This window comes from Salmo salar, chromosome ssa28 (assembly GCF_905237065.1).
Source record: "Salmo salar chromosome ssa28, Ssal_v3.1, whole genome shotgun sequence".
Taxonomy (NCBI): Eukaryota; Metazoa; Chordata; class Actinopteri; order Salmoniformes; family Salmonidae; genus Salmo; species Salmo salar.
In genome coordinates, this window is record NC_059469.1 from 1,147,322 (window position 1) to 1,163,345 (window position 16,024).

General features: G+C 38.8%; 2 protein-coding genes and 1 long non-coding RNA gene across 3 annotated transcripts; all 3 read left to right on the plus strand.

Annotated features, from left to right (window-relative positions):
• Positions 1-733: 733 nt before the first annotated feature.
• LOC123731461 (uncharacterized) lies at positions 734-15,815 on the plus strand. Its single transcript, XR_006762594.1, has 3 exons — positions 734-1,126; positions 14,779-14,861; positions 15,558-15,815. It is a non-coding gene; the product is annotated as an uncharacterized lncRNA (long non-coding RNA).
• Positions 2,766-4,942, plus strand: LOC106589285 (homeobox protein Hox-B6b). The gene is made up of 2 exons (XM_014179050.2): positions 2,766-3,563; positions 4,104-4,942. The coding sequence occupies exons 1-2, from the start codon at positions 3,137-3,139 to the stop codon at positions 4,373-4,375; spliced, it is 699 nt and encodes a 232-aa protein (XP_014034525.1). The 5' UTR covers positions 2,766-3,136; the 3' UTR covers positions 4,376-4,942.
• Positions 5,333-7,616, plus strand: LOC106589284 (homeobox protein Hox-B5b). Its single transcript, XM_014179049.2, has 2 exons — positions 5,333-6,137; positions 6,659-7,616. Exons 1-2 carry the CDS (start codon positions 5,546-5,548, stop codon positions 6,904-6,906), a joined length of 840 nt encoding a protein of 279 aa, XP_014034524.1. The 5' UTR covers positions 5,333-5,545; the 3' UTR covers positions 6,907-7,616.
• Positions 15,816-16,024: the final 209 nt, after the last annotated feature.

Sequence of the window (16,024 nt, forward strand, 5' to 3'; positions counted from 1 at the left end):
TCACTTCATATGCCTTGTGTTTTCATACAGGGATATATTTGGTATATATCTCTATCTTAACACACAACTATTTTATATGTGAGCAAAATCTAAAAATGGATGGGAAATATAACACATTTTGCTTGCATTTGCTTGAAAATGTGTGCTAACGCTATGAAGGTAGGCATACGTAAGGGAGTCAAAGACTGCACGGTTGATTATGTTGATATATAGTTTAACTAAATTAATAACTAAATGTAGGCTAATGCAAATGTAGACTAGGCCTAGCCAACTATTATTAGCCGCTTACATGAGCTACCTAAGCTTTTAAACATTTTATCAATCCTTTAAGTATACGTATAATAGGCTACTTACCTTATAATACAATGTAAATAGTTATCAAACATGTTATAGATTATGCCTATATGCTATAGTGTGGAACTACAATTGGTTAAAGGTTTCCATATTTTTGCCTTCTGAATTGAATTGATAAGGTATGATCATCAAATTCTCTAAATATGATACCAACCTGAAATATTATAGGTCTAGCCATTTCGCTTTAAAGACAATGTAGCTTCCAAAAATTGCTTAAGATGCACACCCGTCTTTAAAAGAAAAAGACGGCGATGAAGAAAAAAACGCCTTCTACTGAAAAATGCAATAAATTTGAGTCTCTTTATGAAAATGTATAACTTTGTGATGGAATTTTACGACTGCCTGGGTTCTGGGATTGGCTGAGGTTGGTCATGTGGACTCTGGACAGGGAACTTTTTTCCCATGAGGTTATATTGCAGCTGTCTGTTTTCTACCGCTCATTCAGTAACACCTTCGTTTTCTTGGCTCTTTGTCTTAGCTATGGTTTAATTGTGTCAAAGAAATGTGTCCAGTAACTGTGCAGCTCCACCAACTGAGAGATGGAGTCAATGAGGAATCTCTCATCCAATGCTAGCCTATGCTAATTGTACGGTCAAAGACTCAATATACGCCAGGACAATGGAATATTTATTTTATTTTCAACAGGGACTCGTTTAGTTATTGTTATTTACCGTATGCTTTATACCAAAGGAACAACAATTGAATATCTAAAAAGAACCAAGATTATCGCATCCGGAATACCCACAAGCGAAATGATGGATTATAAACAAAGGTAGGTCGTCAAGTCTCAATAATTTCCTATACCACCACAATCATACTAGAGTAGGCCATTAGAGGTTAAAATTGGATTCGATAAAAAACAGTTACACAAACATTGGTAGCCCTCAAAATGGCTACAGTGTCTTAAAGTATAGCATTGTTTCCATTTGCAAGACTTGGTTGCTACACTGATAATGTGTTAATGGCAAAATGGCAGCAGCATCTTTGGCGGGTGACGAAGGTTTCAGATAAATAGGTAGGCCTATATGATACCTCTTGGAAGCTGCCACAAGTATTCTGCGTTTCGACCGGCAGTCCAATTCATATTAATTCATGCCGCGTTCATATGCTAGTCGGAACTAGGAAACTGAAATGTCTGCATTAATTCAGCTTTATGCTGAATTTTCTTCACCTCGTCTCATTTATTGCTCTTTGGCGCCATCTAGGGGCGATAATAGGCCTACATTTGGTGGCGGTGGCACCTCCAAAAAGGCTTCTTTCCCAAAGAAATCCATATTACTTTTGAGTTAAGGGTGTATTCGTTATCAATTAATGCATTTCCAGGATTTACCAAGGTCAATAAATGCATTCAGTAACACACACACATATACACTCAATTTACATATTGGCACATATTCTTTCTTTTTTTCTTTGTTTTTTTATTATCAAATTAAACAAAAGCAAACTGATATGCATTTTGCACAGAAGCTATTGAAGTTGAATAACTGTCCTTCTGCATACAGCGAAGTCGTAGGATACTAAGCTAAAAGGTTTGATTAGTTGTTGAAACAAAGGCCTAATGCTGTTGAAGGAAAATTGAATGAGTTACACATATCAACTATTAACTTGGCTCAGCAAAGGCCTGCTTTTCTTGACGTTGATTTTAGAAATGACTTTGCATTTGGCTACTTGTGATAGATAATACGAAATGATTTTGAGTGAGAAATTTGTGTTGACATGTAATTTTCAACAAGGAAAATATAATTGATTGGAAAAAGGAAATGCGTCATGTTGTAAAGAAAGTGGCTTTGTTTATTTATTTTTTAAATTTCTTGACCGTTTTAGTCATCCAAAAAACAACGATAATAGCATAATAATAATACATATTCAATTAAATAATAAAGGCCTACTGATAATATACTTGGTCTTGATCCGTTGGAAAATAATGTTGCCTCTGTGTGAGCATCTGTGCGTTGATTTGTCAGTGTAGACGTCTTGATCGTGTTTTACTCTTTATCCGCCCAGTATGGGAATACCTAGAAAGCATAACGAACACGTTAGCTTATACGTGAAGGAATGATGAAACATAAATGTTATCCAACAGTTTAAAATAACAGCTGCAGGAAAGTAGAGATTCATTCAGCTGCAACAATGTAATCCCACTGGGCACACATACACTGGTTGAATCAAGCGTTGTTTCCACGTGTATTCAATGAAATTACGTTGAACCAATGTAGAATAGACGTTGAATTGACGTCTGTGCCCAGTTGGATATGACCACTTTTCATTGTGCAACTAGCCTACTAATTAGTAATCAGTACTTTACATTTGTGGGTAATTGAAAGTGACAACCAGAGAACAACAGGATTATTCGTCTCAAGTAGGCCTATATTTGATTTTTTTTTTTTAAAGGGGTGGTGGGGAGGTTAGAAAAAGAGCGGTGCTGTCAGCATTATATTATTTATTTATATAATTAGTTTGCATCGAAATTAAGAACGAAAACGAAATACTTCAATTTTGAATGATCGAGGTTGCTCATTTGATATGTGCCTGGGCGCTACGTTTCCAGTCACTGGTGACCCCTGTACGCAACATGAGCCTCCCAGGAGGGCAATATTGCAACCGCAGACGTTCGCTATTGGCCAGACGTTGATCAGATGGTACAGTTCCCTTCTGCCCTATTCAGTGGCATCACGCAAGCCCCCTTCTGCTAGAACCAAATCTCCGATAAAGTAATGGCAAAACCACTTGGACTATAAAACATTACAAATCATATTCCTCGGAGCATACCGTTGTCCATCCAATGAGTTCCTATTTTGTCAACTCAACTTTTCCTGTTTCTCTGCCGGGAGGACATGAGTCTCTCCTGGGTCAGATACCATTATATTCCTCCGGATATACTGACCCTTTAAGACATTTTTCTAACGCTACATATGGAGCTGCCAATATGCAAGAGAAGGCTTACCCAACCTCATATTACCAGCAAACCTCTGGTGTCTACGGTCGCCCCAGCACCAGCTCTCCCTGCGACTACCCAGCTGGAACTTTTTACAAGGACAGTGACCGTTCGTGCGCTTTCGCAAATCGAGAGGAGCAGCCACTCGTAGTAACTCAGGATCAGCGCAGGTCAGAGTGCCTCGAGCAAAATGTAAACATAACCACTGCTGTGGACGACAAGTCTTCTTCTCTGCTTTATCCGTGGATGCAAAGGATGAATTCTTGCACCGCCGGTGAGTGAAACTTTTTTATTTGAAAAAAATGGTTTTAAACTTCTGACCTGTTTACTATCAGCATGTTGCCTATCAATCATGTGACTACTGTAACAGCATTGCCTGTCCACAATATGCATTCAGGTTTTAGTCCATAAGTAACTATTTCTTATGCAATTAAGACGGGAAAAAAATATTTCAATTTTGAAAAGAGGATTAATTCTACAAGACATTGTGTGAACACATGCATGATCATTTGGATACGTATTGGATGCAATAGCCTAGGACGTGATTCACGTGAAAAATACAAAATGTTGCTAAGCTATGTCAAAATACAGTAGGCTATCATGTGAATCAAAAATCATTACTATAGGCTAATGGAGGCAAATGTATTACATCCAACAATAATAGTAGTCTTTGATAATAGTTATTAATAGAGATTATAACAGTAAGTGAAAGTGATAATTGTGGAAAGGTTATAATCAATATTTTAGCCTGTCTATACCTTTGTTTTTTACATAATGGCTGACTTTTATTAGCTTTTTTTTTTTTTTTTTGCAGGGACCTTTGGCAGCAGTGGGCGCAGGGGCCGTCAGACCTATACTCGATACCAGACTCTTGAGCTCGAGAAAGAATTTCATTTCAATAGGTATTTGACCAGGCGTCGTCGAATCGAGATTTCGCATGCTCTATGTCTCACTGAACGTCAGATAAAGATTTGGTTCCAGAATCGCAGAATGAAGTGGAAAAAGGAGAACAAAGTTATGAATCCTTCGAAACCCAGCGACGAAGAAGAGGAAAATAAGACAGATCAAAAGACACTGAATAAATAAGCTACACACGCCATAACTGTTGTAATATGAATTGAGAGATGTTGAATTATTGTTGATGTTTTTCAGAAAATAGCTTCATAGGCCTACACATTTTTGTGAAATATGTAAATAGGCCTAGACTAATATATTTGCACGATTAAATAGCGTATGTAGGTTAGAAACAGGTTTAAAACAACTGTAGGCTAGCCTATTCTTATTTGATCGTATTTGTGTTTTTAGTTTTGTAAATATTGTTGCTTGACAGTGAAATAAATATTCTCGCACATAATTGCAGGGACACCAGTTTTTGGAGGGGTGTTGATGTGCAACAACAGGCCTAGTCAAAATGACACGATAATTAAATAGTTTGCTTCAAAAAAACGTCCTTAATATCGATACAAGAGAGAGGCTTTGTAATAGCCTAGTGTGTGTTGTATATTGTTCGTTTTTGGCTTTTACATCGCTTTGTCATGTTCAACTGAATAATGTTTTGACAAGTTATTTATTGCATCTGGATGTCATGTGCAGTGTAAGCAATGTTTTGTCATCTTTTATAAATACAAATAAAACATTGTTTAGTTGTGTGAATATTTAATAGAAAGTTTGATTGTTTTATTGATGTGCAGGCTGGTTTCATATTTATTGTATTATTATTATTATTATATCCTGTAAATATTGACCTAGTTGAACAAGCCCAACCTTTAGTCTCTCTCTCTAATGATCAAAACGCTAATGTATTACTATAACAGATTACTGGGATACATGTCTGAGATACCTGTTGGTAAAATAGTTTAGCCTACTTTTATGTCCGAGAATGTTTTAAGAAATGAAGAATGAAAAAAAATCCTCGATAGCATCGTCACTGACAGTTACCTCCACTGCCAGTAGATGACGCTGTCTGCCTACTTGGATCTCAGGGCGCAATGGGGAGGCACCGTTGACTTGAGCATAACGACCATCATTTCGTCATCATTTGTAACCATAGAGCATGAATTACCTCTTGAAGTCATCAGTGAGAATTTACGACTGGTCAACAAAGGCACGTGATTCCCGAGCGCTCTCCCATATTTGGCCGCATACCTGGCAAAGTTCAGTAGGCTTCATTGCTATAATTCATGATTGCATCATAAATCGTGAAGCAGAGGATTATAGCGACAAAGATCTACAAATCGAGTCTTTAAAAACAACCAAATGAGCTCTTACTTTGTTAACTCGTTTTCAGGGCGCTATCCGAATGGCTCCGACTACCAGTTATTAAATTATGGGACTAACGGCGCTGTGAACGGTACGTTTAGGGATTCTGGCACCATGAACTCCGGGTCTTTCGGCTGCAACTACAATGGCATGGACCTAACCGTAAATCGCACCAACACTGGTAGCCACTTCGGGGCTGTTGGGGATGATACCCGTGGTTTCCCGTCCACGGGCACAGACGCCCGGTACAGACAGCCGACCTGCTCGCTCTCGTCTCCACATCCACATCCCCTGCCTTGCGCCACTCCCGAGTCTTTGGAAATAAAAAGCCCCTCTCCTCCATCTGACCGGACCACGACCCCGGGCGGCAATAATAATCTCAACAAAGGCAACAACAGTCATTTCACAGAGATAGTGGATACCGCCGTTGTCTCTGAGTCCGAGGAAGGCGCACACACAAGCCGCTCCAGCAGCACGGCTGCCCGGGCGCAACAACCACAACAGGAGTCCAATGCAACCTCCACGACGTCAAACGATTGCCAAACGCCACAAATATTCCCTTGGATGCGGAAACTGCACATTAACCATGGTACATACTTCTACTGTGTTTTGTGGTCTTGCTTTGGAGTGGATTGCATGCTTGCTGTTGTGTTTTGCTATAATCTAAATTTGTAGCATCATAAATCTGTCAAGTGTTTCATGAACTCGGTAAGGTCACTAAGGATGGTATATGGCAAAGGATGGGGTAGCATTTTAATGATCATTGTTTTTTGACGGGGTCCAGTGCAAGATAACACATAATAATTGGTGACCTAAGCAGGAAATTTGAATTGAAAACAGTATGAATTCAGAAAATTACTGTTCGAATATTGAATTTAAATGTTGGACAATTGGTGAGTATTTATATTTATGGCTGGAAGCAAGTTCTATTTCTGGTTCTGTAGCTACAATACGCGCATGGCACGCGCCCGCTTGCAGCCTATTCCACACCCATAATTGCTCCATATTTCGTCTGTTCAGTTGATTAAACATGTTTATTTTTGTAATGTTTGAAATTATATTTCCCCTATGTGTTGTTCACTTCTAATTTGGATTTTTCATACAATTTAGAAATGGCTGGACCTGATGGGAAAAGGGCCCGAACAGCGTACACCCGCTACCAGACGCTAGAACTGGAGAAAGAATTTCACTTCAATAGATACCTAACCCGGAGGAGGAGAATAGAGATAGCCCACACTTTGTGCCTCACGGAACGACAAATAAAAATATGGTTCCAGAATCGAAGGATGAAATGGAAGAAGGACAATAAACTGAAAAGTATGAGTCTGGTTACAGGAGGTAGCGCGTTCCATAACTGAGCTCGAACTGCAAGTGATGATAAGGGGGAATCCGGAGTGTAAACTAAAGCGCAGCACCTTTCGGAATGTTCCGATTTTAGACGAAAAAATGGTCCTTAAACAGACGTTTAGTTTTCCGTTGTGTTATGGTAGCCTGTAGAAGTTATCTTTGGAAATAGGGGAAAAAAAAGACTCATTGTCGAAAGGCTTTAAAGCCATGTGCTCTGTTTTATCTCTTGAAGGTTGTCATGTTTCACGTGAGCTCTTATATTGTGTAAACCGTCTAACAGGTGTAACGTGTACAGTAGACTATGTTTCCACACCATATGCTGCTCTTCATTGAATGTAAACCTGTAGATGATGGGATCATTCAACGCGCTTTAGTGTAAGTTTTAATGCTGTATTTATGCTTGATTATCGTGGCCAGAGCCTTATGTTTTCAAGGAGGTTTAAAAATACAAGTAAATATGTTATGTAGCCTATAACAAATGCACAAATATATCAATTGTAATTGTTTAGAACTAAGTACTTATTATGTTGCATACTAATGTGAATGTAGGCTATTCAACATTTCAATGTGATCCATTAGTTGTGGACAATGAGGGAGTGGTATTCTGTGGATTAGCCTATAAGGCAACAGTGATGGTAAACATTTTGCCAATTTATGCTTTTTGTATTTGTATGTGAATCTATAGAGCTGGAAATAAAGTTTCTCTCCATCGCTTGATATATTTGAAGCGAAGTATTGCAATTAATTCACCTCTTCATTAAACATATGAGAAAATAAGACATTAGCCCCACAAATGTTGAATGCAATATTGAACATATTCTATCCACACAAATGAGCTATAGCCTAACACTGGTGAACGTAAACCATTCATGGCATTTTGGATTACATGTGTCGACAATTTAGACCTAGTCTACTTCACCTTGCCACGTTCAAAAAAATTCACTTAATAAAAAAACATGTTTCTATATCTTTTGTGCTGTTTTAAATTAATAGATCATATAATAACACATTAACAATAATGATTTCCATAGACGTTTCTATGCATACTATCGTTTTGAGATGACTTTTTGGGGCTAGGTTTATACGTGGATTACATTTGAGTCAGGTTTGTTGTTGATTTAATGTGGCAAGTATTTGCATTGTTTTAGTCCAACCTATATTGCCACTTAAAATTGCCCGCCATCATTTCAAGGCTATTGGAGTCATTCTTTTTTTGCAAGCTGGCCTTCTTTACCAGAAAAACAAACGCTTAACCTTTTAAACTTACCTTCTAACGACTTTGGGTTGAGTTGCTCTTCTGTTTGCTTGTATTTAGATATTCGTTTCCCCAGCAAATGTCCCAAGGTGTAGTCTGTTTTACAGGTGCATGGCTCGAAGTTAGTAAATGTCTCCGTACCATAGAACATATAACCCCTTTACTGACTTTGAAAGGTCACGTGGGGTCCATAAAGTTCCTTCTATGGTTTTGGGGAGTAGGCCATGTACTATATAATTCACATTCTTTAAGGAAAGTGACGGTTTAACTGCTGCGAGGGGATTAGAAAGGATTGTGGACTGTATAGCACTACTCTTGGGATTGAAAGTTCATATCAGAAATGCAGTGATAAAGTCAAATAAGTCTTCCACTTTATAGGATTATAATGAAAAAAATATTTATGTTATTCATGTTAGAATTAGCCTCAAAATACATTATTTTAGGAATCCATGGATTATAATCGAATTATTGGCTACCTAAACTCCAGCAAATAAGAATGAATTAATTCATTTTGTGCTGCGTAAAACTAGAAAAACTGGGGGAAATTCTGTGGCTTTATGAACAGGGCACTAAGTAATTACATTTCTACATTGACTTAATTGAACCTCGTGCAGTCAGTGTAGAGGTTCTGATATGAGAAGGAAAATTAAAGTCAACAGATGCTTTGATGGAAAGGCAATGTAGGCTTTACTATACTGCATATGGCTCAGACTGAATTCAGAAAATTCGGGAAAAAATCTTGATGTGAAATTCAAGTCTGTATACAAAAATTGGACCGTCTTGATAAAAGTGTATAGCCTAAGGTATAGACAGGAACTTGAGCAGGGATCTCCAAGATAAACCGTTGAACGTGCGTCCAAAGAGAGGATAGGTGAATCCACTGATAACTTTGGGGATCAGACCTCAGACGATTTGAACAAGTTATGCTGTATATATGGAGATCTAACAATATAAATGTTAGCCTTTATGATTCTATAAACTCATCACACACTCATCCTGATTGTATAGGCTTGTGTATGCCAAACTTGGAATTACGTACGACTTGTGTACTTGTAAACTATTTTACATTGTGTAATTAGGCCTACGCGTTGCTATAGGTGCTTTCTCGCCTTTGCTTTATAATGCATCATGTCTTTTCAAAGTTTGATATTTTTCCCATTGCGTACCTGACCAAATTGTATACATTCAACCCTGCAATCGCAGTTTTGCGTAGTGATATCCAATCAAATATAGGCCAATATGAAAACACTGTTTATGACAGCTTTCGTAAAAAGCTGTAATCTAATAATCGAAAATTCAACTAAATGCAATATTCCAGAAGATGTCGGAAACTTTTTTTTGCTTAAATAATTAAGCAAGATGTTATTAAAAATAAAGACGCTAAAGCACACACACGCCAATGTTTTCCATTCGGTTGAAACAGTTCCACTATTCATAACTGTTAAATAGCCATTTAACCAGGGTAATGAGTATTGAATATTGATAGAGGTAATCTGTGCACGGATCTCATTAATAATTCATAGCCCTGGGATCATAGCGAGGTCACTAGACGAGAGCCACAGTCCACAGATGCAAAGCCGTGGCTCGAACCTACAATACCAATAGGCCTGTTTCTCAGACACCATCCTCGAAATACATAGGCCTACACGAGACAAGTCTGAATCATTTTTTCATGTGTGCTTTTGGAAGCGTAAATCCTAGCCTATGGAATTGTACCTTGTGTATTCTGTATGGATTCATGCATACATAATTCATGTTTTGTGTTGAATTGGCTGTTTCGTTTTTTACATTTCTAGGCCTACTTATTATTTAAATAAAATACAATTGCATGGATATTATTTACACATGTATTAGTCTGTAGGCCGATTTTTTTGTGTGTGAAAATTATGTAGTTAGGAATCAAGTGTCATATTGAAAACGCATCGGGAGATCAACATATGTGTTCTTTCTCTGAAAGCATGTCTTGCAGAAAATGCAATCGAACAAATATTTGTATATGCATGGATAGATGGCATAATAATCTTGCCTCACAAAGTGACCTCAAAGTAAATCTTAAAACATGCGATTTGAGCAGATTGGCCTATGCGTTTTCAGTGACGTGTTGTAACGCCACCTGCACACCAGCAGAGCGCGCTTCAGACCGGGTTCACTGTTATGGCTCGCAATCGATCTAGGCCTATGAACACTTTATAGCCTACAAACAAAACAATAGGCTATTGTGTGTCCAATGGATCACATGTATGACGTTTAGATTACTCAAATATTGTTTAAAAGTTTGTAAATTAAGTGTAAAAAGGTCTGATTATACGACAATGGCCTATATATCCAATGAGGGGCGATACAATTTAATTTTCTCGAGTAACATGTAAAAACCCTCTGGATCAAAAATCATTTATTTTATTCGGAATTGTGTTTTAATTAACGCACGGTGTAGGCCTATACCCACTGTTTGCTATTTAACTCTAGTAAATCACTAAACGTTTCATTGCTCTCTCTAGGCTCAGAATTCCTATATCTCTTGGGCCCCTGCTCCTTTTTTTGGTAAAAGGAGTAGGCCTACATTATTCAATATCATCGAACAAATCAGAAATTGTTCATGTGTGAGGCCTTGAGGGAGGGGTGAAACGCAGGTCACAACGTCTAACAAATATTAAAATGCCATGCGATTCGTGAGGCGCGCGGATCATCAAAGGCTTCATGTCAAAAAACGAGATTAATCAGAGATTTCTTGTGTCCACCTCTTAGGGGGCAGGATTTTCAGGATGAAAGAGCAACTACATGCTTTTTGAATAGGAGAGACAAGTGGTGTTTGCACGGGAAGGCAGGACCAAACAAAAGTTAGGACCCAGTGGCCATATGATGTGATAAAGACCCCTTTTCTTGTTGAAATCTGGTCGACGTTTTATACCAGATCACAACTAGATTACAACGTATTTTTCATGACATCTTTTTGACGTCATGAAAAATAGGCCTACATCTTATTTTCGTCGATATCTGTTTTTTTAGTTGTAATCTGATTGAACTACTGACCAGATATCTAAATGCTACTCAAATAGACACCAATCTATATAAACATTTGCATGTGTTTGTGGGCCATGCACGCATTGGAGATAGCCTAAGACACTAGAGCCATTCCAATTATTCCAATTGGAGTAATGTTCTTTTTGAGCAGGGTTTGCATGATTCAGCTTAAGCACAGTTGGAAAACAAGAGCTGGCAGAGCGCACCAAAGCGGGTTAGAGTCTACTGCACCCAGTCAACACGCTGGACTCGTGTCTGTTCCGTTTGAGACTCGGTATGGACTTGGATTCAAAGGGCTTCATGCAGGCGAACTCTTCCCGAGTCCGGCAGAATCATATTACTCTGGGTTCCGGCTAATGGTAGGCTACTCGGGCCGAGTCCACTTCAGTTTATCCTGCCGGATTAACCTTTTCAGTAGTTGGGCCATTTTTTGTTTTTATTGTGCAGGTGATGGAATACCAATTTTACAAAACCCCAAAAATAAATAGATTTCACCTCCAAGTCATCGAATTTATCAAAACCAAAAAGGTGTGACAATCTCTGCGGTCCAATAGCTATCAGAGATGGTCCGTAATTTCGCGAATCTCCGATACTATAAATGCTTTTGATTTTACTACAATCTATATGGCAGTTTTTCGTAGTTGCAGTCCACCCAATTCAAAAGTGCACATTCACTTCCATAACATTTGTTCTAGGCTACCAGCAAGAAAAATAAACATACACAACAATACAGGATACCCTTACAAAAATTCACTGCCGTTAAAATGCAGTAACACTGCAGTACAATTAAATAATGATTGTTTAATTAATGCTACCTGGTAGCTTTCTGTGTGTGTTGGTTTCTAATGGTAATCTTTTGTCTGTCTTAGCTAATTGCACTACTAACTGTGCTGCACATTTTCTTCTGTTCCACTGAATGCAATTTTGATGTTCTATTATAACTAACTAAATTCGTTATCAGAATGTAACAAATAACACATAGGCCTATGCCTTTTATTTAAATATCCTACTACAATCCACCAGGACAAAACCCTTTTTGTATCGCATTTATTTCCATCAATAATTAGTAAAACAAATAATTCACCTGAATTTGACATTGAGAATATGATATATTTTCTCTGAATAAATATTTTAAGCAACATAATGTGTGTACTAATTTTATTTTAATTTCAGTAGCTAAATAAGGAGGTAGGCATATCTACGGAAGTCCAGAGAGGACATATTAATTAGAAAAACCGATTCGCTCGTTATGTCAAGATCACAACTTATTTATATCATGATCACTACATAACAAAAGTTGTTTTGTGTAGATCACAAGTTAATTTTCTCATGATCAAGACATAACAAAAGTTGTTTTGTCGAGATCATGAGATGAACTCTATAAATAGGAGTGTTAATATTGTTGATAGATTGATAGTATGGCTGAGGAGGCAGAGCCTACAGTGGATCAGCACATACGTTTTTATTGATTGCTACACTAAGGGATGGTACATTTCATGCTAACATCATGCTTTTATTTGTGTTTGGAGCTAGAATGTTAGCAAGCTAAATCACCCCTGCCTCGAGCTAAGAGCTCGTGGGGGAGCTAAGCCCCCCGTGGGGCATTTAAGCCCTGAACAATACCTGACAGGCAGCATCTCGCAGGCTGTGTGCCACCCCCAAGACCACAGCCAGTCGCATGCAAACAACAACGCAGCTAACTTGGCTAGTCTTGTGAGCTAGCGACCTAGCTAGTTAACAAGGTAGTCTTGTTGGTTGTTAGCTTGCATAACTGATATGTGTATAATTGTAAGGGACACCATGTTTTATGGATATTATTTACATTTACAGAGTAGGTGAGCTCCATTCCTGACAGGCTGATCAGATTCAATTTCAGCCTCAGAGTTTGATCAGATTCAGGATTATCAACCTGTTTCATATGTAAAGCTCCTTGCAGGCATTTTAGCAGTCAGTGCATTATGTATGGGATCACAAGTGAGTGCGCTCTATTGCTGGCAGTCTGATCAGATTCAATAGCAGCCTCAGAGGCTGATAAGTCAGGATGCCACCTTGTAGGCTGTCTGCAAGGAGACTTACATATCAAACAGCCTACAAGGCAGCATCCTGATTTATCAGCCTCTGAGGCTGCTTATGAATCTGATCACCCTGCCAGGATGAGCTCACCCACTCTGGATGATATGCATCAGCCTATAAAGTGCTGATAGCTAATCTGCCTGCAAGGAGCCTTACCTAGAAACAGCCTACATAACAGCATCCTGACTAATCAGTCTCTGAGGCTGAAATTGAATCTGATTAGCCTATCAGGAATGGAGCTCACCCACTGTCAATTTGAATATTATCCTCAAAACATGAAGTGTCCCTTGTAATTTATACTCATATCAGATATGCAAGCTAACAACCAGCATAGATAACAAGCTAGCTACCTAGCTAGCTAACCCGACTACCTAGCTAACTAGCTAGCTCACAAGCCAAGTTTGCTGCGTTGCTTCTTGCATGTGATTGGCTGGGGTCTTGGGGGCTGCACGAAGCCTGGGAGACAGTACAGCCTGTCAGGCATGTTCAGGGCTTAAATGACCCACGAGTTCATTGTGATCAATGCAGCCACAGGGCTCCTTGATGAGGTGGTTATTGTGTATCTGAACAACTGAATGGTTTATGTGTTGTATTTTTGCTTATCTCGTGATCTCGACAAAACTTTTGTTATAGTGATCATGATTTAAATAAGTTGTGATCTCGACATAACGATGGAATAGTTTTTTTATTCATATGTCTTCTCTGGACTTCGGTATATATCAGTTCAAGCTAAAACTTGGGTTGAAATCTGTGCTTTGCGCGCAGCAATAGATATATTTTACTTTTGTAAGTAAACCGGCGGTTAGTTAGGGAGAAGAACGTCAAGGAAATATTTGCTAATTAGCTAACATTAGCTGACTTGTGTTAGCTGGCTAATTTTAGTTAGCTAACATTAGCTTAGCTTACTGGCTAATCCTCCATGGACATGGTAAGTTTTCATTTTTACCTGTTCTAGCTAGCTAACGTTTTGACATTTTTATATCTGTTTAGTTAATGACAGTAAATGTGTGTATGTGTATGTGTTTCTCTCTCTCTCTCTCTCTGTGTGTGTGTGTGTGTGTGTGTGTGTGTGTGAGAGAGAGAAAAAAACAGAGAGATGATCACAATAACTTTAGAAAACATTGTCATGTCAACGTTGTCACGCAAGCTGTGTGCATGTGTGTGAGTGTTCTGTATGAGAAAGGAGGGGAAGGGAGATGGTCACAATAACTTATCGAAAATATTGTCTTCATGTCAACATTGTGTCATGCTAACTGTGTGTGTGAGACAGAGAGTGTGTGTGAGAGAGATGGTTTATGAATACACATATAGGAAACATTGAGTGTGTGTGAGAGAGACATTGTAAACTAGCCTTAATCCTTGAAACATGTACCCCCAATATGAATGCGAAGTTTTTCTTGATCCATCAGGGATCCTTGTATTTTTGTGTGTTTTGTATTTGACAATACATTTTGCCTATCCCTGCTCCCCCTCAACACTCATTCTAACGTTGCACCTCAACTGCCTTTTTCAATTCTTGATTCTCTTTTTGCAGGAATTTTCTAGCTTGGATGGAAGAATGGAGGACGGAACAAAGGGAAGGAGTACAGAAGTTGTCCAGCCTGCTGATTAAGAAATGTAAATAGACAGCAAAATATAGCCTCTCTCTCTCTCTCCATTTGTTTTCCTGACTGACAGATTGCTGAGGGGCAAAATAGTCAATGTACTTGCTTGGCTAATTCTAACTTAGTCAAGACTATAGCTAATGGTTAATTAATCAATGTTCGTCTCGGTCTTTACATTTCCTGAAACGTCAATTACCTGCGAGGGGAGAATCTCAATTGCATACTCCTCGCGTCCTCTCTCCTCGCTTCATTCTCAAAACCCATTGGAGGAGAAGGTCAGAAGGGAGGGACAGCTGGCTTTCTCATCGAATGGGGTTTGAGAAGGAGGCAAGGAGAGAGAGGAGAGACAACGTGAAGAGTATGCCATTGAGATTATCCCATGGCCTCTACAGCACTGCTTGGCCATCCACTCAGTTACCAATGACCTATTCTGCCACATCACAGGGAAAGGAGAGAGCAGAATTACTCCTACTTAAATCCATAGTCATTGACAGTAAGTTGTGAAAATGTTTTGATACGCTGATCTTCAATGTGTATTGATTCCTACTAAACAGCTTGGTTTGTACTAGCTATGCTGATGATTATTAAAGTTCTCTACATCAGGTCTCACTGAGACTGGATTCCCCAAGAAACATGCTATTCAGCTGCCCTTCTAATAATATGTTTTTAAAGCAAATAAAATCCTATTTTAATTTGCCTTCTTTTTCAGGTGCTGAACCCTTGTGTCCTGATTCAACAGACACCAACCTTGGTGAGTCTTGCAAAGTTCCTCCCATTTCTCTTGCTTATTCTTCCTGTCGGTCACTCAAACTCACACACGTGCGCAGTTGGAGAAGTAGAGATTTGTCTATTACACTGGTTTCTAACAGTGTTTGTTGCAGTAAGGATCAGATGGACACAACTTTTAAAAAAGGAGAATATTTAATTGTCTCTTTACACATAAACCTCTATCTGGGACAATGTCCTTATCAAGGCGAGACCCAAATGCAGACACAGGAGGCAGATGGTTGGAGTCTTACAATGTTTATTAATCCAAAGGGGTAGGCAAGAGAATGGTCGTGGACAGGCGAAGGTCAAAACCAGATCAGTCAAGGAGGTACAGAGTGGCAGACAGGCTCGTGGTCAGGCAGGCACAAAGTCCAGAAACAGGCAAGGGTCAAAACCGGGAGGACTAGA

Bases quoted from the DNA above. Each gene is read 5' to 3' on its own strand.
- LOC106589285 (XM_014179050.2), top strand. From the start codon at position 3,137: ATGAGTTCCTATTTTGTCAACTCAACTTTTCCTGTTTCTCTGCCGGGA. The intron at 3,564-4,103 runs GTGAGTGAAACT...TTTTTTTTGCAG, and splicing joins GATGAATTCTTGCACCGCCG to GGACCTTTGGCAGCAGTGGG.
- LOC106589284 (XM_014179049.2), top strand. From the start codon at position 5,546: ATGAGCTCTTACTTTGTTAACTCGTTTTCAGGGCGCTATCCGAATGGC. The intron at 6,138-6,658 runs GTACATACTTCT...CATACAATTTAG, and splicing joins GAAACTGCACATTAACCATG to AAATGGCTGGACCTGATGGG.